The sequence below is a fragment of the Netta rufina genome, assembly GCF_964035555.1.
Source record: "Netta rufina genome assembly, chromosome: 7".
NCBI lineage: Eukaryota > Metazoa > Chordata > Aves > Anseriformes > Anatidae > Netta > Netta rufina.
In genome coordinates, this window is record NC_140130.1 from 7689253 (window position 1) to 7714225 (window position 24973).

A 24973-nucleotide genomic window follows, 5' to 3' on the forward strand; every position below is an offset into this window, starting at 1 on the left:
TAGCTTGCAAATGCTCATGTAAGCTGAGCTGCAGCTGAGTCCTGCTCCTCCAGTCCTGATAGATACATGTGAGAGGCAGCTTAAGCAGGACACAGCTGCAGCCATCAGTCCGAGTCCAGCCAGTAAAGCCTCCTGCATGCTGCCATCCCGGCTGCATTTACACTTATAGAAAATATTAATGTCTTTGGCAATGATGTCTGGAGAACCAGTTCCAGCCCCTGGTCCCAAACCCATTGTAAAAATGGCTTTCTGAACACAGAACAGTCCAGATGCTTTCTTCATGGTTTTGAAGAAATGAATGTATTTTGAATGCATTCCTAGATTTTTATTTGAACAGAACTAGCTTCAAAAATCTAGATAAAGGGGCTTACTAAAGATGGAGGACTTCAGGAAAATTAGCAATTTGGTTGTCCCTGTGAAATGCCAGTATGATATCAGGATTTTTCATGTCATAAACAAGATATTTGAAAGTGAGAGACAATATTATAAATCAGTTCAAGCTTTGAATAAATTTTAAAACTCAGTGATAAATCTGTAACTGAGTGTAAGTATTTTTCTAAATATGATTTCCAGCAAAAACATAAAAATTGCACCTGTATACAAGTATCCCATTAGCATTTCTCTCCTTCAACCAAATACCTCGGATAAATACCTCGGATAAAAGTTTACTTCAATGGCATAAATGCCCAGGTAACCAAGTTTCTTTCTGACTGACAGCCAAAGGAGGTCAGCATTCAGATTCCTCCAATGCTAAGCTTAGATTACAGGGGAACTTAAGTTATTTTTTTATTATAGCCTTCACTTACAGACTGGAAGGGCTTTTCATCTCAAAATGCCTCCATGGTAGTTGGAAGTTTCCCTCGAGGAACGTCTCTGCCTTGTTCCTGAGCACCCTCCTCTTGCTGTCTCCTAAAGGGCGATGCTCAGCCTGTGCTGAGCACCAGCTCTAGAAGTAATGATGCCTTCTTCTAGAAAAGTTCATCTTCTAAGCACTTCATATACTAAGAACTTGTGGGAAACTAAGAAAACTTAGCTCAGGTGGCTATAATTTTTTTTTCAATCCAAAATGTGACATCCAGCAATCATGAAGTTGAAAGGTGAGCTCACTATTTGTAGCTCCTGTTGGCTTCTTGAATGATATGGTCTCTGGCATACCTAGAGCTCGGCTTTCTTATGTTAGTTTCCTCAGTTAAATGGTGCAGGAGATGCTGCTGCTCAAACAAACATTTGAGATTTTTTTCTCCCACCCATGTTCAAAGCAATACTGCAAAATGCTTGAAGCCATTCAATGAGACTCGCTATAAAGGGCCCTTGCACTCAAGGGACACCCTTGTACATGCCCTCATCTGAAACCATCACCAACCTTCAACATTAGGAAAGTGAAGGTACAGGACTGCTTGCTTCCAACCTTTACACCTTCTATCCTGAAAAGTCTGAATATTTTCCCCATTTCCAGGAGCAATAGACAGTAGCTGTTCTGGACAACAAGGCAATGATAAAAACCTGCCAGCTTTAAAGGAAACCAGAACAAAACACATAGAGAAACTAGAGAATCACAGAATCACAGAATTTCTAGGTTGGAAGAGACCTCAAGGTCATCGAGTCCAACCTCCAACCTAACGCTAGCAGTCCCCACTAAACCATATCCCTAAGCTCTACATCTAAACGTCTTTTGAAGACTTCCAGGGATGGTGACTCCACCACTTCCCTGGGCAGCCTGTTCCAATGTCTAACAACCCTTTCAGTGAAGAAGTTCTTCCTAACATCTAACCTAAAACTCCCCTGGCTCAACTTAAGCCCATTCCCCCTCGTCCTGTCACCAGGCACGTGGGAGAACAAACCAACCCCCACCTCGCTACAGCCTCCCTTGAGGTACCTAAAAAGAGCGATAAGGTCACCCCTGAGCCTCCTCTTCTCCAGGCTGAACAAGCCCAGCTCCCTCAGCCGCTCCTCGTAGGACTTGTTCTCCAGGCCCCTCACCAGCTTCGTCGCCCTTCTCTGCACCCGCTCAAGCACCTCGATGTCCTTCTTGTAGCGAGGGGCCCAAAACTGAACACAGTACTCGAGGTGCGGCCTCACCAGAGCTGCGTACAGGGGGACGATCACCTCCCTAGCCCTGCTGGTCACGCTGTTCCTGATACAAGCCAGGATGCCGTTGGCCTTCTTGGCTACCTGAGCACACTGCTGGCTCATATTCAGCCGACTATCCACCATCACTCCCAGGTCCTTCTCTGCCTGGCAGCTCTCCAACCATTCCTCTCCCAGCCTGTAGAAGATACTCATACTTTTGCTTCTGCATTTAAAAAGTTCACCTAAAGTAAGTTAAGTAAGTTTTTGGTAACTAGAGTTTTATTTTAGCTGATTCGAAGAAAAGTATTTGATGATATTTAACTTTTTGTGAAGTGCTGAGCACAGTCCAGGACCACGGAAGGCTGTTCCTGGCACTCAGTCTTGGAGGATTTTACCCTCGCAAAGGCTGGAACAATAAAAGACAAAAGTAATGCCTGATTTTGTTTGTTTGTTTGCTTGTTTGTTTGTTGTTGTTGTTGTTTTTTTTTAATGTCAGCTTCAATATTTAGCAAGGGTGTTTTTGAAACAGCAGTAATTTCATGCAGGGCTTTCTTTCCTGAGATTTGAACTTCGGAGCTCTGGAGTTTTGAAACTCTTGTTTCAACTACCTTTTGCAAGCAGGAGGTAATGCCTTTACTAAGCACATGCTCAATGCTTAACAAACATTTTTATGTCCAAACCTGACCCAAATACAAAATGTAACAATGCAGTTTTTGCATACGTATTAAAATGGCTTATTTGTAAGCAGTCAGGTTGATAATAGGATCATAAAACATCTCTGAAATTTTGAAAAGATAAACTCAAGACTTTCATTTCCCTAAGTGTATGCAATCGGAAAGCAAGCTAAGAAACTGGAGAAATTTAAAGAGATGGCTCATTTTTCAAAGCTTTCAAGTATTTAGCTTTTCTGCAAAACCAGCATCTGTTGGGACTGACTGGCAATTTTCCTACATGTTAAAAGAGTAACAGCCAGTTACTGGCTTATTGCCAGCACATTTCTTACTACCAGCTCCTAAAAGAATTTTGAGTTATAAGAATACATTTTGCCATCAAAGATGAATGATATCCTTTTGACACAGAAAGTCTCTAAGTGAAATAAGGAGTAGCTATCCATTAAAACTTCAAAGTGTGAGAAATACACCTTTATTAGAAAGCATCTTCTTAAAGGATGAAGGATTAGGCAATGCACCAAGTGCAGCAAATCTCATGATTTGAGACTACGGTTGGTACAAGGAGCTGGAAGTGCACCTGCAGTTCTGATGGCTGTGGGTGAAGGTAAAGCATAGCCATTTGTAAGAGATAATCAACAACCCAGCAAATCTCCCTTGCTTGGGAGCAGAGCTGTGATTGCAATTCCACAAATGCTTTTGAGCACAATTTGTCAAGATTGTGTCAGACTAATCCTTTGTTTTGCTATCAACAAATTATGTTGTTTGATGTGTTCAGTAGAGCAACCTGAAATCACACCTGAAAATGAAATAACAAAGCCTATAAAATATTAAAAACAGAGTGTAAAAATGCTTGCGTGTGATAGTACATTGAGCAGGTAGAGATAGGAACGCTTAATTCCCATTACTGAAATGAATTTTAAATACAGCTGTGTTCTTGTAAGTTATATCAGAAATTTAATCACAACAGTCCTATTATAAACTTCCAGGTAGTTTTACATTCATGTCCAAAACAATGGGGAAGATCAGACTTTTATCGTCTCTCTCAGGGTTTACAGGGACTCAGCTTTCTCACATATTCTAAAACTTCATTTTATCTACATTTTTTATGTTTTACCTTGCTATACATATGACAAAGCTGTGGGATCATTTAAATCTTAAGAACAGTTTTTCCTCTTTTTTCTTTTATTTTCTTGAGGAGCTGATTTATAATAGACTTAGAGCTCAGCACTTCCCAAATCACTTAATGGAGTCAGGCACTGAGAAAATATAGCAAATGCAACACAGGGCAAATCAATATAAGTCGAGTGTGGCATAGTCAGGATAAGTAAGTGTACTGCCCAGCTGTATGGCTTGGGATGGCCTAAGTGCTAGAAGCAAGCAAATGGAAAGAAAACTAGAAAAAGCCATCAGCATTGCTGGAAGCGTCTTTTTTGTTTGTTTGTTTGTAAGTAAGCCTCCTTTACTTGGTGTTACAGATTAAGTTACTGTAGTAGCAGGTTGCCACCTTCCCCTTGCACCAAAAGGAGGGAGTGTGGAGTCGTGTGGGTCCCGCAGCTGTCTACCGGCAGCGATGAATACAGGGACTCATCTCGGCAGAATAAATTGCTCTTCCTCTACAAAGCCTCTTGGCCTGCCTTTGGTTGAAGTGCTTAGCATTTGGCTAAATTAAGGGACATCAAAATAAGAGAGTCTTGCAGTTGAGTTTTGGCAGCCCGCAACATAGGCACCACATTGCCAGTATTGCCACGGTCCAATATTGCTCATAATCATGAGATGATGAGATATGAGTAAAAATACTGAGTTTAATGTGGACTACATTTACACTGTAAGCTATCTCTGGAAATTAATTTGAACTTTCAGGAAAACCGATTATGTATACTTTGCAGGGGAAAGGAGAGTAAAAAGAAGAAAAAAGGTTTGTTTTGATGTCTCAGCTGCTGGTGGAGTGGAGGCGTCAGCAGTAACTTTGGAGTTAAGCCTGTATTGCTTTTTTCACTACAGGAGGATTAAATTTCTTCCATTTCATAGTTCAGCGATTGAATTTCATCTCTGAATTTGACACAATTACTGTTCAGGGGTCAATTGAATTTGCTATGCAGTTTTTGGGTAACACACTAACTTTCTCAGGGAAAACAATTCACATTCACTCATCTTTGAAATATAGACCTCCACCCTCTGCTCTTTCCCCTCTCCCTGCTTTTAAAATAACTGCATAAAGCAAATTTTCAAACCTTTATAGCCATTCCCTGCATATCTCTGCCTGGAAAGTTTCTCAGGTACGCAGCATGAACTTCATCTGGCAACACCTTGATCTGCTCTGCCAAGGAAAGTCAGCAGAGGGGAGATGGTGCTCCTCCACCTCTCCCCTGGTGCTGCCCTCCCTGGAGCCCAAATCTCTTCCTCCTAGAGTTCCCCTGGGTGCCAGCACCAGCCTTGCCTTTCAGCTCTCACTGGCACTACATTTCCCTCTTTTCTCTCCTTTACCAACATTTGCCCCTAAAAGTGAGGTCAGACCAACTCCTGGTGGACCTCATAAGAGTTGGTCAGGCACAGCCAAGGACAACTGCTCTAGCAGGTGCTGGAAAAGCCACAAATAATCCCACAACTATTCCTAACAGTTCTGAAAATCAGTAGGTCTCTATGGAATAAGCATAAGTGAGTTTCATTTACAATATATTTGACTCTGTTGAAGCACGCTTGTTATTTACATCCCTCTGATGAAAGTGGAGCAGAAATAGCATGTCTGCCAGTGCTGTAATACAGCGCTATGTAGGTAATGTTGGGGACAGCTCATACTGGGCAAACATACTGGGCACCAGATGGACAGAAACTGTGCACAAAGGCTTTCATGTTACTGTTGCCCCTCCGTTCCTCTCAGATGCCAAAGCTTACCAAAGTTTCTGCTTAAAGCTACCAAGACTGCACTATACGAATGGCAGTGTTAGGGTTAGGAACATATTCTGAACAGTTCCAGAATAAAGTGTTCAGACAAATGCCAGAAGAAAGGCTAATATTTCTAATACGCAGACCTCCTTTTCCATCAAGCGTTACCAGGTACAACTCAAGTTGCTGAGCACATAGATGCATTCACAGCACTATTTTTCTGTTTCCTCTGGAATGAGACTCATAATCTTCAGAAAGCTTTCTGCTGCATTTTTATTTAATCATCTCTCAGCTAGTATTGGGCTCTAATTTATAAAACAAATGCAGCAAAATATTATCATAGCAGCCTATTTCAAAAGCACTTTTTTCTGCTATCTGCCATCTGACACAGCCCATTATCATATCGAAAGGTCAAGTTAGCAAGAGAAAAGCGTATAGATTATTATCTAAATAAAAATGACCTGTTTTTAAAAGCTAATCTAATATATCCCTTGTGAGTGACACAGTGCATTACCCAGTGCATTTTCTCAAGACGAAAGCAGCCATTAAGTCTACCCAGCACAGATCTCTGCATGAGTAATGCAAGACTGCAAGTAAATGTCAACTCACCATCAAAAAAAATAAAGCAACAATTTAGCAGTCTCTACTATTTTTACTTAGGACTATCACCTTGGATGTTATCTTGATGTGCTCTTACCTTTTAAAATAATTTCTGAGAGCTTATTTTCTAAGTAAACACCTATTTGTTACAGCAATTGGGAATATCTGATAGCTAGACTTGGATACAAACTAACATTGGCTTCAGTATGAAATTACAAATTATTTAAGGACAAACTCTGTTATACACAAAATTCTCCATCAGAAAGAAAAAAGTCTCAGAGTCCAAATAATGCTATTTTAAGTCAGTTACATTCTTGGTGTTGTTTTTATTATTTTTTTTTCTTTTCCTTTTCTCAAAATAGCAAGAGTTATTTTAATAGTTTACACAGCCTAAAAGAAATGACTGTGAGCTCTGCTTTATATAGAATTAGTGATCTTTTTCTCCCATTTTGCATGCCCTAAAAGCTTCCCCCACTACCACTCTGGCACTGCAGATAGACAAGGAAAAAGCTAGTTTCCATATGGTCAGTAATTCAGAAAACAATTGACACAGAGGGAGACAGAGCCAATTATTATAGCCCTCATGCTGTCCAACTTTTGTTATGCTGTAAGCCAGAAAATATTTTCTCTTGAAGAAGAACAACTAATCTAATCATACAATAGCTCACTGACACCGGGGGTCAGTGAATTATTTCAGGAGAAGTTTTCAAAAGCTGTGGCCCAACAGAAAGTTGGGTCTTAATTAAATCATTCTCTTTAATTGGTGTCTCCTGATTTGGAACTTCTAACTGAAATTTCACTTTTGGCAGGGGTTAAAAAACCTTCTTGGCTTATCTTTCTGAAAAAAAGAGAAGATAAAGAAATAAAAAAAAATCCTGTCCTAACACACAGTGTTGTTTATCACTTACAAAACCCACAGACTGGCTCTACTGTCAGTAATACCCTGCACCAAGGAGCTTGCAGACCAGCATCTGCATGCACAGCTTTCCCATCTTACCAGAACAGGAAGTGCAAGCAGGGTTCTGCCATGGCACTATTTTTGGAGCTGGGTACCATTAGGGCCAACTCCAGCCTCACTATGGGCATGCAGAGGTTGGCCACAACTTGTATCCTGGAACCCATAGACCCCCGAAGGGCCAATGCCTACACTACAGGAGCACCAGCATGTGTGACCAGATCTCTGCCACCACCTTCAGACAAGCACTGTGATGGCAAAAGCAATGAAGAACAACAGTCTTTATGCCCAAGGTGCGTTAAAATGTATTTTGCCCCAGATGAAGAGCATGCAACTGTTAGTGCAACTGAAGCTTACTGTTCCCTCTAACATCAAGAATATGAGAAGTGGGCTCCTTTAAGGTGAGTCCAAAGGAACCAGACTGGAAGTACTCCAAAGGAAAATGCCACTGAAATGCATACAGTTTATACAGCAGGCCCTTGCCACCAACATTTTTTTCTCTACAAATCCACTCCTATTAATCTGTACTATTTACTAATACAGACCTAGCACAGTAAGCACCCAGCTCCCAGAGACAATTTCAACTCTAAGAACAGCTCCCAAAGAAAACCTCATAAAGCAAAAGAAAAGGCTGCATAGGAAGGAGACACATAGAGAGCCAGCAGTGGCCCTCCAAGAAATACCATTGAGGAGGAGCACAGGATACTTGAAAATACTTTCGCCTTTTAACATGTTGGCAAGAGAGAAATGAGACAGACCAGGGGATACGAGTCCAGTACAGTACTTGGACACAGCACGGGGAAAACCCTGAACAGCAGAGGGCACCTGGACTCCAGCTACTAGGCACTGCGAGACACCAGGAGCAGGCTGCCCTCCAGCCAGGAACACAAGCACCTGCTGAGCCAAGAAGTTTTCCTAAACTGGCATTGTAGAAAATACTAGTGCGAAAATGTATTGCTATACATATTGCCATTTTGGCAGCTGCAAGTGCAAGGAAATGAGACAGGGCATCACCCTGCTTTGTTTGCTCAAACTGTAAAACTATCTGTGTCCTTCTCATTAGAATAAAGACAATTTTACTTTTCAGGCCAGGATAAAACGGGAATAATATCTAGAAAGTATGAATACAAAATTGGAAAAATATTGAAAACAACCCTCTGCATCGAAACTAAGTCAATAAAGTGTTAGGATGCCTTGTTATGAATATATGTAGCGAAAGACGAGGGGTAAAATGACAAAACGGATGACCCCAGCCAGTAGAATAAAAGGTTTGGATGGAGCTCTTTATTAAAAAACAGAACAAGTTAAAATGAAGGGTGTTTGGGGTCAGAGCTGCTAAGAAAGGAAACAGAATTGTATACCTACACAAAGGTCCCTGCCTCCTCAAGTCCCATGAAAGGGAGACAATTTTGGCTGTGAGTATCAAGATGTATACCTCCAGGGCTGCAACACAACTAGAATGAAAGAAAGCAAAAAGTGCAATCAAAATAGCCCATGTCTGCAGAGAGCCTGGAGCAATATCATGGAAGGCACCAGTGTCTGGACTTCAATAGGGTATTCATTTCAAGCCCCGCTGCCACAGGAGATAAACATCAGCAGATAATTCTGGATGTGACAGGAGAAAAGGAGCGCGGGGAGACCCTGGTCATCAGAGCGGATACGCTCTGCTTGGCAGGGTGAAGCCAGGATGCTGCTAGCTTTCCCAGTGTGGTGGTGATGGACACCTTGTTGCTGCCATCTCTGTGCCATGGGCTAGGGTGCTGCCTTCCTACAGCCTTATCACAGAAAGGTGGGAGCAAGCTAGTGGGGACCTTATCTGATGACCTTGTTAGTGGTTGAAGAAGCGTGCAGTGATAAACCTCAAGAGTTTTTTGGATAGGGAAGACCAGCAGAAGGGATGGGATTTCTGTGCCTGGAGCGAGTAGTGTTTGTTGAACCCTCACCTCACTTGGCACCAATAACTGCAGTAGAAACCACCTGCTTCCCCTTGGATTTATGAGAGTTGCAATAGTGGCTCTATCTGGAATGAATCTACACTTAGATGGGTCTTATTTAGGTGTCTTCGTCATGCCCCAAACACCAACACCACAGGCAGAGTGTGCTGGACCCAAGCCTGACGCTGGGACACGAGTGCTGCTCTTTTGAAAGTCCTGCTTTCTCAGAACATGAACCAAGTTAAAAGTTTGCTTCTTTCCTTCACCTTCACGCTGGCAGGAATGTAACTAATATTCATTAGCTGATGAATTTATTAATGTACCTGAATACACCCGAGGAGTAGAATATTAATTATGTAGTTTCACTGATGATTTCTGACCTAATCGAGAGACTGAGCACAAAGAATGCACTTAAGGAGTAATGTCACTTCCAAGCTTGCAATAAGCAGGAAAACATCTCTCCAAAATATAAAAGCAGGAAGATATTACTTGTAAACAAGTAAATCAAATCTAGTGTTGGAGTAAGCTTATGTTATAAAGATGATCTCTGTAATTGTGAGGATAAAAAATGGGTCCTTCCATTTAGATGAAGACTGGAATTTTTATACTCACCAGAATTTAAGAAAACTCACAAAATGGTATCAAAAATAACTCAGCTCGAGTACATTAGCAACTGAATTCCACTGCCTTCAGCAGCTCAGGTGCAGACTGGCTTTCCTAGACAGGAAGGTCGAAACCCTTGAAGAAAACAACTGTCTCCAAGGTCTGCTTGGCAGGAACTGCTGGGCACCTTCCCACTGGAGCACTGGGACAGCCTCATATGGGGCATCCTGGCTGCCTGTGTTGGCCAAGAGCCAGGCATTCAGGACACAATCCAAAGGTGTCCACGCAGAACAAGGAGACGCCTACAGCTGTCATTGACACTATGCGGATGCCTAAAAGCAGGGGTTGAGAACAGAGAAAAGCCTTAAATCCCCACTATGACCCCTTGTTTATTGATGCAGGGAGCCCCTCTGCTCAGCTGAAGTATTTTTCAATGGTGCTATGCATTTTCTTTTCCTTCAAGAACCTAGCAGATACTTTAAATTGTGCCCATGGGCAAGAAGTGGTACCTCCATTGTCCACAGCAGTTTGATTGCTAGAACATTTTCCCAGGTCCTAGGAGCAACTTAGCCATATCTCAGGTCTTAACTGGGAAAACATCAGGTTGCCAAGAGATAAACTCAACAAAATCTTGTTCAGTCCTTTCAGAGCTGGAAGATTTTTGGATGCATGGAAAGATTTTCTGCCCTGCAACTTCTGCCTAACCATCTCTCAGATGCATCCTGCACTGGGACAAAAAAAAAAAAAAAAAAAAAAAAAAAAAAAAAAGTAGTGCCACCAATTTTGTACTATTTCTGCAATGAACACCTGCCTATGGCCCAAGTCCTGCTTTAGGAACATGAACCCTCTAATCAATAGGAATTTAATAATCATCTTGATACGGATAGGTGTTTAAGAAAATACGTATTTGCTGCCATTCTGTAGCATATTTTGTAGACATTTTTCATATTTGTTAATCAACAGGAATAAATAAAATATTACTGTTCGCATTTCAGCCCTGAATGTGTCTATTACTCCAAGGAAAAGCAGGCTTTGACACATTGTAATGCAGTCTTAGAATGACGTCCTCTGCATTTACTTGCATGACCATGCCTGATGAATGTCTGACCTCTGCATGGATCATCTTGGTCCACCTGACACATGGTGAGATAAGGGCACACAGAAAATTCCTCTTCATCCAACGGCCTTTTGTCACCTGCCATGCAAACTCTGAAAATGAGATGCTAGCTATAAAGATGCAAAAGTAGGACTTTCTTTTATGTGATTTGAGTACCCGAATGCACTTTATGTCCTGAGCTCTTCCATTTTGCAAACTTCTCTTCGGAAAAGGTAAGTCCTTGAAGGACAATTAGCTGAAGCTAATTAACACAGCTTGAAAAGTAATCCAGGTTAAAATTTCTGCCAAGTAGACTCTTCTCCCAGAGGAGTTTTATCTTGCAAGATATAGAAACAATAACTCTTGAGTGATAAAACTTTCTGAAGCAGCTTACAATACATCTCGCTTCACTCTCGAAGTAACTTTGTCATTTGTTTCCTATTCTTGTTCATCTCTTTGCAGGAATGCTCTTGCTTTCCAAGCAAACGTGAATATGGCATTCAACTAATAAATGCCATATATTTTGAAAGCATATTCCTTTTAAAATGTTTCTCAAGACAGACAGCACTGATCCCTTCCGCTTTTTCAAAGACAAAATGTCAATATGTGAAGGTCAATAATGTCATTGTCACCTACAGTCTCAAGTCACCGGATTCAAGCACTGGCTTCTAAGATGGCAGGAAAAGCTGCTTTCAAAAGTTGCTATCATCAGTTCTTCCTTTTGGGAGACAATTCTTCTATCACCAGCACTCCTTTGCTTTGCCCTTCCATTTGGATGAAATAGCATTGGAAAAGAACAAGCATCAAGAAGATAAAAGTTCAAAAATGCTAAGGTCAACACAGGCCCACTGGTTACCAAAAATTAAGACTTTACTCAAAATAGGTCCAAAATCAGTCCTCCTGAAAACATGTTGTAAAGTGCACAACAGATCCTGAAAGCCTTCCCCTAAAAGTCACTAAGCCATACTGAAACACTCTACAATACAATCTGCATACCCAAACATTGCCTGCGATAATAAATTGCTATGTGATATTCTCTATTAATAATACAGCTTAAAATTGTAAATGTGAGAAGACAAATGATGAAATGGGAAATGACAAGTTCTATCTGAAAATTTTGTTTGGTGCTAATGGATTCTGGTATAACCTTAATATAAGTTCCTGTGATAAAAACATCATCTTAATACTAAAAAAAAATAAAATAAAAAAATCCACAGTTTCATTACCAATGTTTTCTTCCTTTTTGGTCAGATGGAAATCAAAATATTCCATATAGTAGCACTAACAATAAAATCTAAAAATATAAAATCACATGCCTGGGATACTTGGGACCAACTATCTGAAGCTGCTGAGGTTACTTTTTCACCGCTTTGTAAAATGCTTTGTATAAGCTGTTGCTGGCATTAAAATGTCATGTTTTTAGCTGGTACTAATAGATAATTTATATAATAATGGACACTATATTTATCTGTAATACCCAATAGCTATTTATTGACTATTATAACATACTGTCCCATTTGACTTTGTATTCTGTGTTCTAATTACCTAGTTTCTGGGAAGGTAAAAAAGGCTGATAACTTCCTGTCTTAATTAAGGGAAGAATTTTAGGGAACTTGAGCACTGGAAAAAAAAATAGTACATGGTTAATTAGGGGCAGGGAAATATTACTCAAAACAAAAATGCAACTCTAGGGTGCCTTCTAGTACCTTAAAACAAATTAAAACATAATTAAAAATGTATTTCAAGTATCACTCAAAGACGGTAATACAAGAAAAAAAAATAAATCTTAATTTGCACATACTTTGCAATATTAGTAAATTTCTTGGGATGCATATTCATTTTTTGAAACAAACATTTTTAATTGAATAACTATTTAGGTTGTCTCATTTTCTCTCCAGTGAAGTGCCAAATACCCTTATTACACACTATTTTAAGCCTCTCTGGTTTGAAGAGAAGTTTCTATGTGTAACTTAAGAGCAAGCTTAAATTTATAGTTCTGCAGACCACTGATTAACAGGCACACTTTCTGAGTGTTTGACTTGGAGTAAACACCCAACCCCTTTGTTAATGTGGTTAAAAAAAAAAGGAAAAAAAAAAAAGAAGAATAAAAAAAAATTAAGTGATTTTTATACAGCAACTTCATTTTTTTTTTAGACTACCTTTGCTTTGGAATAATATTGGTTTATATTCACTATTATTTTTATCAAAAAATGTTCTTCTTAATAAGCTTTACTGTTGGTATAGAATAAAGTATCGACATACCAGTCTTTCTACTAAAAAAAATTGTATATCAAGAGTGAATTATCAGTTGGGATTTTTTGAAATACTTTAAAATCACAATACACTAAAGCTCATTTCTGAAACAAATGAATATAGCTAGAACTTTAGACAAATATATTGCTTCACATCAAAATAGCTGTAATATTCATTCAAAAATGACAACCTTGATTTCCCACTCTTTGTCTCCGAACAGGATTTGACTCTGGGAAAACATTTCAGAAAGATCAGAGCTCTCTAAAGAAACAAATCATGTTAAACAGTGCTTTTCAAGACCTGTAATTTCGTACTTCAAACTATTGCACGATATTATTATTATTATTATTATTATTATTATTATTATTATTATTATTATTATTATTATTATTATTATTATTATTATTATTATTATATTTATTATATTTATTATTATTATCACCATCGATGAATTAATCATAATATCAATAATTATTATCATATTTATCAATGACACAGTAATATATTTATAATACCAATAATTATAATTATTAATAATTATATTTATTAATATTATTTTTTTCTTTATTTTCTTAAGGTCTCAGACTTCTTTGGACTCCAGTACCATGATTAAGACATGATTAAGACCTGGCTCTGGGCACCAACCTGAGGAGAGCCATCTCCTTCTGGCCCTCCCATACTCATGGAGAGCACCAGGAAAATCCAGAGTAAGCACCTAATTCTCTACTTTTTAATCTGTTTTACACTATTATGTTGAGAAAATGTTGTTTTTTGTTTGTTTGTTTGTGTTTTTTTTTTTTTTAAATTACCATGCTTCACTATCAATAAAACCATTGCAGCAAGAAAAATGAGGTTAAGATTTTATGCTGAACACAAGGAGCTGGCACTTACTTTGCTTTTGCTTCTGCATCTTCATAGGCTTTGTTGGAAACATCATCTAGGCCGCCAATCAGATGTTTGAAGGAGCTGTAATAACAAAGGTGCATTTTTAAGAGAAAAAGGGTCCAACTGTGAGGGAGCTAAGCAAGCCGACGTGGCTGTTCAGCAGCAACCTGGGGATGTCCTTTAATGCTCCTGGATAATATCCAGGAAGATCCAAAATTTATTTATTCTGCTTTTAGAGACTGAACCCAACCTCTAACAAGTTTCACAGTAAATCTGGCACTGTCAATTTGACTGGTAAGTCCCATAATGGTGAGGTGCCACCACCATGTCCCTGTCTTCCAACCAGAACCCCCTAAAATACCTCAGTTTTCAAAGTGAAGGATAATCTTTATTTCTGTATCTCAGCTTTCTCACTGCAAAAGAAACAGCAACCAAGAACACAGTAAGGAGAAATAAAAAGAAGGGATAAAAAAACAGACAAGGAAAAGAAACTGACGGCAGAAAGACAAGCAAATTATCATAAGCCAAATTGTTTAATGACATTTAAGAGGATATGTGGCCTGAATTGGGTTAAACACTGAATAAGATGGTGAAATGTTAGGAGTGCCCGATACAATCAGAGTTGAGCTGTCTTCTGTACAAGCCCAGAGTAGCTTGAGAAGTCCCCTAACACCATTCTCTGTCTCAGGGGAGATGCAAAGGGCATAAACAGATTGGAAAAAGAAAATCTTTTTGTATCACGAGTGACTCAAACAAATGGACCCAATAACCATATAATCAACTAACAAGTATCACTCCAGCGAGAAAAGCATTAAAATTGTGACTATTATGCCCGCATTAGTGATACTAAACAGTATCAGAAACCAAATAAGTAAAAAAAAATTAATATTTAAATAATATTTGTAATAATTAATTTCAGTTATTAACAACTTAAAATATTACAGATGAAAAGTATACTTCCTACACATTTCTATTATTCCCAGGAAGTCTGTCACACATAGGGTTGTTTTTTGTTCTTTTAAGAAAGAAAAAGCCTCTTTCAAAATGAGGATAGAGCTAGATTAATTTGAAAGGATGAACTGCTGTGAATGACAGTCTCTTGACTGATCTCAGCCCTAAGGTCACAGCTTCAAAAATAAGAGCACTGCAGTTCCTCCCTCTTCTATATGGTCATGACCCTTTTGAGGCACTGAACAGAGACGAAGAACAGAATGGCTATTAAATCAAAAAGTTGAAAAAAATAGACCACTCTGGAAATATCCTCTGCCCACACAATTCCCTCATTTTTCCACTTTGTTTAATTTGTAATATTTTAAATTATACAACCTAGGAAATCATTTATGCAGCATGGGGAAGCAACAGGAACTCATTAATAAAGAAAAGAAAGTAAAGACCCCTTTGCTCTTCCATGGAAACTGTGTTAGGAACTTTTTAACAAGGCAGGGGCTCAGCAGGCTGTAAGCTTCATTATTAAGATGTGTTAATAACCAGAGGATCTTTTCAATGCAAAATTTTTCCCTCAGCAGTGAAAACATTAAAAATTTAGTTCCACGGTTTGACACATCAAGGTTTGTCTTCCCAGCAATGAGTATGTGCTACGGGATGAAACCAAACCCTTGAAAGATGGCAGTGAAAGCAGAGATGTATATATTAGTGCACCACAAACAGATATTTACACAATTGAGCAAGACAGTGTAATACTGTAATCCTCCTGGCATGCTACAAGACATGAGGTAAGGCTTAAAATACAATTTTAAGTAGCTAGGGTTGCTTTAATGTGGTTAGGAAAATGTAGTAGGGTTAAACATTCTTTTTTCTATTTTGGCAATGTGAATAAATCTTTGTATAGTGAAACATTACATAGACAAACAAGAAAAAGTCACAGAAAGGAGCAACAACAGTTTGTCTAAGTTGCTTAATTTTTTTTTTATTATCTTAAGCCAGATTTAGGACTGGGCAGGATTTTTAAGTTCACTGGTGTCACTCTTCTATTGTCTATCTCAGAGCTGTTTGTCTATCACCTTGGTCATAACTTCCCCCAGAATTTCATCAGAGAACTGCTCAGTTTTTCTCTGCATAGCCCTCTCTTTTCATTTTTTTCATTCTCTCCTCATAACCAATTTTCTCCGTGGATAAATCTCACTCCAACTGGGAAAAATAGTAAAGAAGAAGAAATGAAAATCTCAAATGAAAGGAGATTCAGCTCAGCTTGTACGGGGTCAGTCGTGCTAGGATAAACTTTTTATGTTATTTTTCTCTGATTTCCATTGCCAAGAGGGTTGTTACAGCAACCTTTCAAGACAACTTATAGCTAGCAATCCCATCACAAACAAAAAAAAAGGCTTTCAAATAAGGACAAAAAAGTAAGACAAGATGAAAATTGGAAAATCCCCCAAATACTTAAAATGCTGTCTTAAACAAACAAAAAAACAACAACACAGCAACTACCCAGAAATAGGTATGTGCAACTGAAGAAGACAAACAGAAAAACAACATTTAGCACTCAATATCTGCAAATAGCAGGCAATTTTGAAGCACTACTAGCCTCCATCAGGAGCAGCTGTGCCTTGAGTTTTAGTGGCTCAGCTTGTCTCTAATATTTGCATCAGGCAATTTGTACTCTCAGCACCTACAAGATTTACACCTGGTAAATCTCAGCGCTACGGGAAAATATTGTTATCAACATAAACAAATTATGTGGAGGAAAAAATCACATATAAATAAAAGATGAATCTGAACCATCAACTGCAGTGTAAATATTCTTACAGTTCAGAAGAACACAAACTCTTTTAAATGCTATTCTAGGTTCAACAGGTATATATGAAAAAAAAGTTTAAAAAACTGCACAAACTTCTCTCAGGGTGCCAACAACGATCAAAATTTTACGAACATGTTTTGAAAATTTTCTTCCTTTTTTATCTCCATACAAAGTAGCTGCAAGTAAAGTGTGTCTGTATGTGATTATTCAAATTAATTTCCAAAACAGACACTGAAGGTTCTCCCACTTGTGCCTACACAGTTTTTAGCAGAAGATGTCTTAGGCAAAATTTCTGAGCGGATCGGTCCATCAAATTCAATTCATTGGAATTATTAACTTTTCCCGAAACAGTACAACCTACTTCTACACCAGATCTAATAACACTTCCAGGGAGTGTGAAAATTCACAATGACAGGGCTAGGGCCAAGCTTGAAATACCTTGGGGTCAGCCACATTGTACATCTTCCACTGTTACTTTCTTCCTAGAGGATGAATTACTGCAGTACAACGGGAAATACTTAACTAGCAACTGTTTGTTTTATTTTACATAGGTTTTTAGCAAGTCATAAACACAGAAGCGTTCTTGGAAATAAAAACCAGTAAAAGATATCTGACAATGAAAAAACATTATAAAATATTAATACATTTACCTAGATCATATATTCCATCGGAAGAAAGCTACTTCTGCAAAAAGCTTCCTAGTTCCCCAAGCAGAGAGAGGTTCTACAAATGGTCAGATGATTTGCTGCATAATTTGACAACTACCATGAATTACATGTTAATTTGGAAGTTTTAAAACGAATTTCCCTATCCCCCTAGTTGGGTCTACGCTTCACTGAAGGCAGGAAAAGCACCTCTGTCACTCCATATAGGCTGTCTAAATCACGCAGGCTTACTGCTTAGCCTCAGCATGGAGAACTATGCACCCTGCCCACCACGGAGGTCCCTTAGCAAGGCTGTCATCCCCTTCTGGTTAGCCTTGTCACCTTCTAATCTGTTTCCCCTGTTGGGTTAATGGAACCATGGAACCTCTTCCTCCATGACAGAGTGCATGGACGTGTTGAAACTTGGAAAGTTTTCCTACCTATTACAAAGCTCGTTTCTATGAAATACACCTGAACATGTAGCACTTCCCCTCCTCTCCCCCTTTTCTTTTGTACGGCAAGAGGACAACTCAACTTTATAGCAAATTAGCAAATCATGGATTTGCTTTCATATTCCTCTTTCTTGGAAACAAACTAGGGTGGACAAAATTAATAGAGCTCTCAGAGCAGCCAGTACAGAGCTTGTACTAATGCCATCACCTCACCTGGGAATCCCATCTTTGAAGCTCACTTCATTTGCTATGGATTTTCTAAATATTGGTAGAATATGGATTGCAAACCAACTAGCCAATTCTCTTCAGACATTCCCCAAAACAAACTCCCAGATTATAAATTGATTCCCTATAAATCATTTCCTAAATGTGTCACCTTCCTATGACGAAAATTTCTAAGAACTGATGCCTGCTAGATGGAAGAAACCTTAGGTGTCCTTGTCCAGTTCATTTACCCAAAGAGCCCCTTTCATTTCTCACTGTTCCATTTTTAGCAGAGAACCACAGTAATGAACCAACTTTTTTAACTTTCTCTTTAAGCTTAATAGATGACCTTCCAGTATTAATAGTCATTATTTTTCCCTTTTCTCTGAAAATTTACAGTCATTTCTATTGATACAAGTCCACAAAATGTTTTCACATTTATGCTATACAGATCTGACCACATCCATTTCCAAACACATCCAGGACTCCCTTCACTACTAGTACTTTAACGTCTTCTTCAAACTGATTTTGACCCAAACCAGATAGCCATACTGGTCACCTCTTCCCTACAAGGTTCCAGTCTATTGAATCCCCAAGAAATGCGTCCCCTTTATTAATCTTTCTCCAGCTGTGCTTCATGTTGTTTTTCTACTATCACGTTTCTGTCATCTCTGTGCAAATTTTGGACCTGACACACAACACATACCTTTCTGTTTCTGAGATAAGACCACGATTCCCTCTGCTCAGGAGGCAACAGTTTTCCTTCTCTTGTTCCTTGCACAATTCCTTGTTTTGCAACAGATTCCATGCAGAATTTCCCATGATGGCTGCAAAGCCTCCCTTCTTTGTACAGTCACAGCCTGGATTTCTTCACAGATTGCAGGTCTTGGCTTCTTCTCTGCTTTTTTTCCCCTCTTGTAGGTCATGCTTTCCCTCTCTTCATGATCACAGAATCAGCTAACTTTGAAGAGACCTCCAAGATCACCTAGACCAACTTCTGACCTAACACTAACCTCCTCTAAGCCATGTCACTAAGCTCGACATCTAAACATCTTTTCAAGACCTCCAGGGATGGTGACACAACCCCTGAGAATTGGCAAGAGTCGTTTATTGCCAGGACTTCTTGCAGGCAAGCCTGCGGGATGTCCATGGTGTTTGGTGGCTCCAAGCTAATGCTTGCGATGGAACCTGAGCAATGAGTATGGGGCTTCACCGCACTGCATGGCTGTCCTTGCACACAAGGAGGCCTGCTGCTCGCCTTGCTCTTCTAGTCTTCTTCCTGCCGCACCAGCTGGCAGTCAGAGGGCCCAGATGCTCAGCGAATGCTGGGCCAGCTGCAGGGGGCCTGTTTTATAGGGCCCGCAGCAAAGTGGTGGCCATGGTGGCCTCAGCAAGCCTCTGCGATGGAGTGGCCTATGCGTGGCCAAAGGCGGCGGTGCTGGGAGCGGCCTGGAAGATGCCCTCCCGTGGACAAGGAGGAGGGTTGGGGGGCTGAGGGCCCCTTTTCTGGGGCTGGCTCCCTGGGGCCATTTGGCTTGCCAGAGAGAAAGGCTGCTCCTCAGCCACAGGGACTGCCCTGCACCTCCCATCCCTTTCATTTTTCCTCCACCATCAACTCTACCATGGTATATACTGTCCTTACAGAGCCTCCAGCACACACACTGATCTCCAATAACTTCTATTCCCTGAATATATATACTCCATCTATACTTCCCTTTTTGCTAACTTATTTGCTAATAACTAATGTTATTACATTTTCTTCCTTCTTATCGCCTTAAAAGCACGTGCCAAAACTTCCTACTTGCTGCCCTAAGTTTACTGACTCTCATCATTTGTTGGCTTCTTATGTGTAGGCCAAAATTATATCAACAGATTGAGCTAAAATACTCACTTAACAAAATTATCTCCCACATTCACATTTCCTTTATGCCACACGTGCTATTTTCAGAAAATACAATGTAGAATCTATGTGAAATAGTTCACTGGTATCTAGTTTAAAATAACAAATTTCTAGTTCAGCTTTGACCCTGTATCTTCATTGTTGGCTTCAGATCATTGCTAAAGGACAAGTTCCTAAAGGTTCAGCTCACAGGTTGTTCATGAGCAATTTGCATTCACTCACACGGGAGTGAAATGCAGCATAATCTGACATAAAGCAAAGTCAGCTGAAACTTCTGCCAGAGCTTGGTTGGAACTGGATGATCAGCTTCACCTCATCTCCTGTGTGGTGGAGACTGCTGATGAAGCCAGAGAACACCAAGGACCAAATCCTGGTCAAAGTCATTATTCTGGTAAAGGAAGGAACTGAAAAATGTAATTGCAAAACAGACAGAATGTCTGTATCGTCTGTCAAAATAAAATTTCCTTCACAGAAGCAAATCTGCAGGAATGAATATAGTTTCAGCGCAAGGATGGGTAGGAATGGCTTAAAATCTGTGCGACACATCAAATGTTTGCTACACTGCAGCATCTTCTTATTTGTTAGATCATGACTGCTCATTTCTACATCAGAAAAGGATGCTGAAAATTCATTGATTAAAAACATTTCTACACAAATATGCAAGAAATAGCTATACTACTTTTTGGGTGGTTTGGGGGTGTATTTGTAACCACAATGGCCTTATTGTTTCACAAGGAAATTAAAAAGAAAGGCAGCACTGACATAGTGAGAGTTTGGTAACTGAAGTCCTGTCATATGGTTAGAAAGCCATTTGGCTTTCCTCATGGTCTTTTCAATCCCCAGAGCTACACTCCTGTAGCATTTTAATACATATTTTTTCTAATTTCAGAAATGATTTTAGGCAACCATTTCATCTTTTTTGAGCTTAAGCAATATCCAATCTCACAGCCAACTCTCCCAGAACTTGCTGGTAGCGTGGCTCCTTCCTATGAAGTAAGTTTCCTACCTTATTACCCTCGAAATCCTCCAGCAACTAGAATTGCCCTACAATTACTTGTAATACTGCCAAATGCAGAGATCAGACTTCCATCTCTTGGGAATAACTTGGTGTGATAGCAAGGTGTACATGTAAATCTCAAAATTTTAACTGTTCACTAGATGGACTAGATGGGAGCATGACAGCCTTATTACAGTGCAGCTCACCTGATCCATTTGACCATTAAGGAAACGATATTATTGCATAACTTGTTCTTGGGAATTGCCAAATCAATTCTGCCAAAATGTTTCATATTTGGATTGATACACAGAGCATGAAAATTGCTGCTTCAGTAGTTATATCTGATTAAGCAAGAGCTTGTCTTGTAATAGAAAATATTAAAAAACCTTAGTGACAAGCATCACTCCTCATTCTGCTCAGCACAACTTTCAACTGTCAGCACAGCTGCCTTCTGTTTCCATTGCTGCCTAGCATATAGCTCAGTGCTAACCTTTATGTTGACCACCGTGGCAAACCAAGCGTTTTCATAACTCAGTGTATCCAGATATACAGATATGCTATTCTCCTCATTAACCGAACAGTGTCTACACAATTTTCCAAATTTACAGAAGTCTTATTAAAATTTCTCCATTTGAAAATTAGCTTCTACAGTTATCCACATACCCATAAAACAATAATCTAAGAGAGAAGCTATGACAAGAAAGTCAGATCTGGTCAGAAAAGAGGACAGTCATCCTTGAACTATAAATAGTGCTATAAATAGCATTACTTTTCTTGCTCTATATATAGGATTCTTATAAATAGCGTTACTCTGCTACTAATTGCCGAGCATTACTAGAATCTCTAGTATAGATTAACTACAGCTTCATCAGTTAAATATAACTTGTGCTTCCTTACTATTTCAAGGGCATTATGTTCAGAGAAAAAGGCCCATTAGACAAGCAAACAAACAGTCTGAAAAATGATCTGGAAGGAATTGCTTGTTATTTATTTATTTTTAAAATCTTATGGTACAAACCAAAAATGTCCCTCACAGAAGTGTTCAGAAAAAAAATGCAGAAATGACTCTTTGTTTTATATTTCTCTGAATTAATGCTTACTAAAATATTTAATTGTGTTGATTCTTCTTGCCCCACAGAATGATAAGGGTTATTATGTATTTATCTGCCAGACTACCTTGCATGTATATGCAAAAGAAAGCTACTCAACTGACAGTCCTGAAGTTCACCAGCTGTTTTTGACAGGAACACCATTATTTTGTTAATTGATCATAAATTAACTTACATTAAAGATACCTAGGATTTTTGAAGTGTTCTTCCTCAGTTCTGCCACTACAGAATACTAGATTTTTGGAAACAAAGGTTTGGAGGAAGTCTCAAAAGATAACTGAACACGAAACTCCTGTATTAAACCAGGACTGAGTGTATTTAGATCACCCCTACACGAGACATCTCCTATTAATGTCATCAGACTACAAGAATGAATCAGAGGTCACTCCTGACCCAGCAGCCAAACTTTGAGTGTGTCTTGTGTAGATTCTATATACCTGAGAAGGAGTTCAAGAACAGATCAAGCGTTTATATTTACATCGATACAACTGAGACTCCCTAGAGCCAACGGTAGATCTTACATATTTAATAAATCCAATACATTTATTTTCTTTCTGAACACTTGCAAACGTCTTGTTTTCCTATGGCAAGGAGCTCCATGAGCCATCCCTGTATGAAGAGCCATCTCCTTTTGGCCTTTACCTCCCTCCTACAGGTATCTTTGGATTCTTGCTCTGGAGGAGGCAGTGAAAAATCAATCCCATTCATCCTAAAAATCTCTCTCCTGATTCACAGATCTGTACTACATTCTCTTTTATCACTTCTTTCCCCAATGAAGTCTTAACCTACTTGCTAACAGAAGCCATTCGCTCCTTTAATTATACTTTTTACCCTCCTCCAAACAATTTTTGGGTCTAACATACCATTTTGAAGGTAGCAAGAACAACATGCAGCATGCAAAGTCCAGGCAAATCATAGATGTATTTTTTTTTTCTTAAGGATTCCTAACAACAGATTTTTGTTTTATTTTACTTAGGTCACAGCTGAACTCTGAGCTGATCTTTTTTTGTGGCACTGTCCATTACAAAATCAGTCTTCCCTACGCAGTAACAAGACACACAGCTAACGCTCGCTTTCTAGTGTGAGGCATCTCTGTATCTTGTGATGTCCATTCCTGTGCCTCACAACCCTCATAACTGGAAAACCATCCCAGGAGTCACACTAGATTTTCAAGGTAATGCTATTTTATTTTATTTTTTATCCCTCTCCCAGCAGTCATAGGAAGCTGTCAACTTTGCAGCACTGTTCACTGGACTGCAGGCATTTTTTGTCAAGATTAAAATCACAAATTCTTCCAACTTTTCCATGTAAAGTAGGAAAGACATTATTTTGCTCTTCTGATCTACCACCTCTGAAGCATCAAAGATTCAAGCAGAGCTGGGTCCTTTGGACAGTGACCATCCAACCCCACATGGAAAAGAATAACAACATGTTTCCCTAACATTTGCCAGAGGATTTATTTCTTTCATGACATTTTGCTGATGCAAACTCTATCTGTGTCCCACCATAACGCCTGGATCTGTTTCCACAGTAATGCTCTTTCCCCATTTATTTCTATTTTGTGTTTCTGCACATCTTAATTTTCTGCATTTGTCATCATTGAATTTTGTCTTACTGATTTAGGTGGATGTTCTCTCTACTTCATCAAGGACACATGTAATACATTGTGAATGTATTTCTCAAAATTAAATGACAACTCTACAGAATTTTTTCTAGGGCTCTAGTTAAAAAAAAATGTAAATGGTGTAAACTGAAGATACACAACACCACAAGACAGGAAAACTATGTACTTACTCTCTGTCTATGACGAGACAAGTTACTGCTTCAGCTGCAATGACGTTGGCAGTTCTGACATCCTCCCTGAAAGAAAAACACAGTATATTTACAAATATATTTCATTCTTAAAGCACTTCAAGAATAAAATTCTGGGTTTCACAACTTTTTTCATATACTGATTTGGACAGATGTTCATCATCTGTACAGGCCTCAAGTGTGTGAGAGCTAAAAATCGCACATGAGAAGAAAACCAGAAATAGGTTCCCCTTGTAAATAGGACATCAAACCATGTATAGGCCCATGCTTTTTTCTTAGGCAAAATCTTTTATCTTATGGTGTATGTAAATGGTTATTATCAAAATATATCAAAATATCATCCATTTGCATAGATTTATTTGCAAACATTTAGACTTCTGCTACATCCTTCTTCCTCAAAGTCTACATTTTATCTACCTGGGCCACGGTCCAGAGGGAAACATGTCAGCACTGAAATGCGAAGCATGCAGTCAAGTAGGACATTAGAGCAGGCTACAGGACGCACCAGGCATTTGCTCTCTGAGCACACAGGTTGGAACTAAACTTATCAAAGGGTGTCAGATTAGGAGCAGGGTGTTGAAAGGTCTCAGCATAAATCTCCTCTCTCAACCATTTTCCAGGTAGCTTCAGCACTAGCTCAGCAAAGCCATTTAAAGGCACTGCCATGGTGCTGCTACTTTTCACCAGCTTCTCAGAAACATCGTGCTTAGAAATCGGTTCTGTGCACCTGCATCTTTGTTATCAATTATTTTGTGTCTTCCCTCCTCCTGCCACACACAGCTTGGCCATGGTCAGCCCCAACTAAAAAAATATGAGGTTATTTCATTTTAATCACACTGGTTTAGTGCTTCATCGTGGTTTAAATGTCATTGCATTTTTTTTGTGTTGGCAAACCAAATCCACAAGACACAGACACTGGTTTAGTGCTTCATCGTGGTTTAAATGTCATTGCATTTTTTTGTGTTGGCAAACCAAATCCACAAGACACAGGGTCATTGCTTTATTCAAAACCACTCAAAATTTTACCATCTATGAACTGTAAATGGATTACAGGCAAAATAGATCCACTTCTTTTAAACACATCTAATTAATTTAGACTGGAAAACCACTGCTCCTTTCCACTGAAGTAGAAAATGAGATTTAAAAA

At 39.1% G+C, this 24973-nt stretch overlaps 1 protein-coding gene across 2 annotated transcripts in view; it reads right to left on the bottom strand.

Annotated features, from left to right (window-relative positions):
* Positions 1-24973, bottom strand: part of PRKG1 (protein kinase cGMP-dependent 1) — a gene marked incomplete at both ends in the record, with an annotated part of 468546 nt that overhangs the window by 64647 nt on the left and 378926 nt on the right. For both annotated transcript variants that reach the window (XM_084290587.1, XM_084290589.1), the window contains 2 exons: positions 13957-14031; positions 23809-23874. In XM_084290587.1, coding sequence (XP_084146713.1) covers positions 13957-14031; positions 23809-23874 — 141 coding nt within the window. The remainder of the gene's footprint in view (positions 1-13956; positions 14032-23808; positions 23875-24973) is intronic.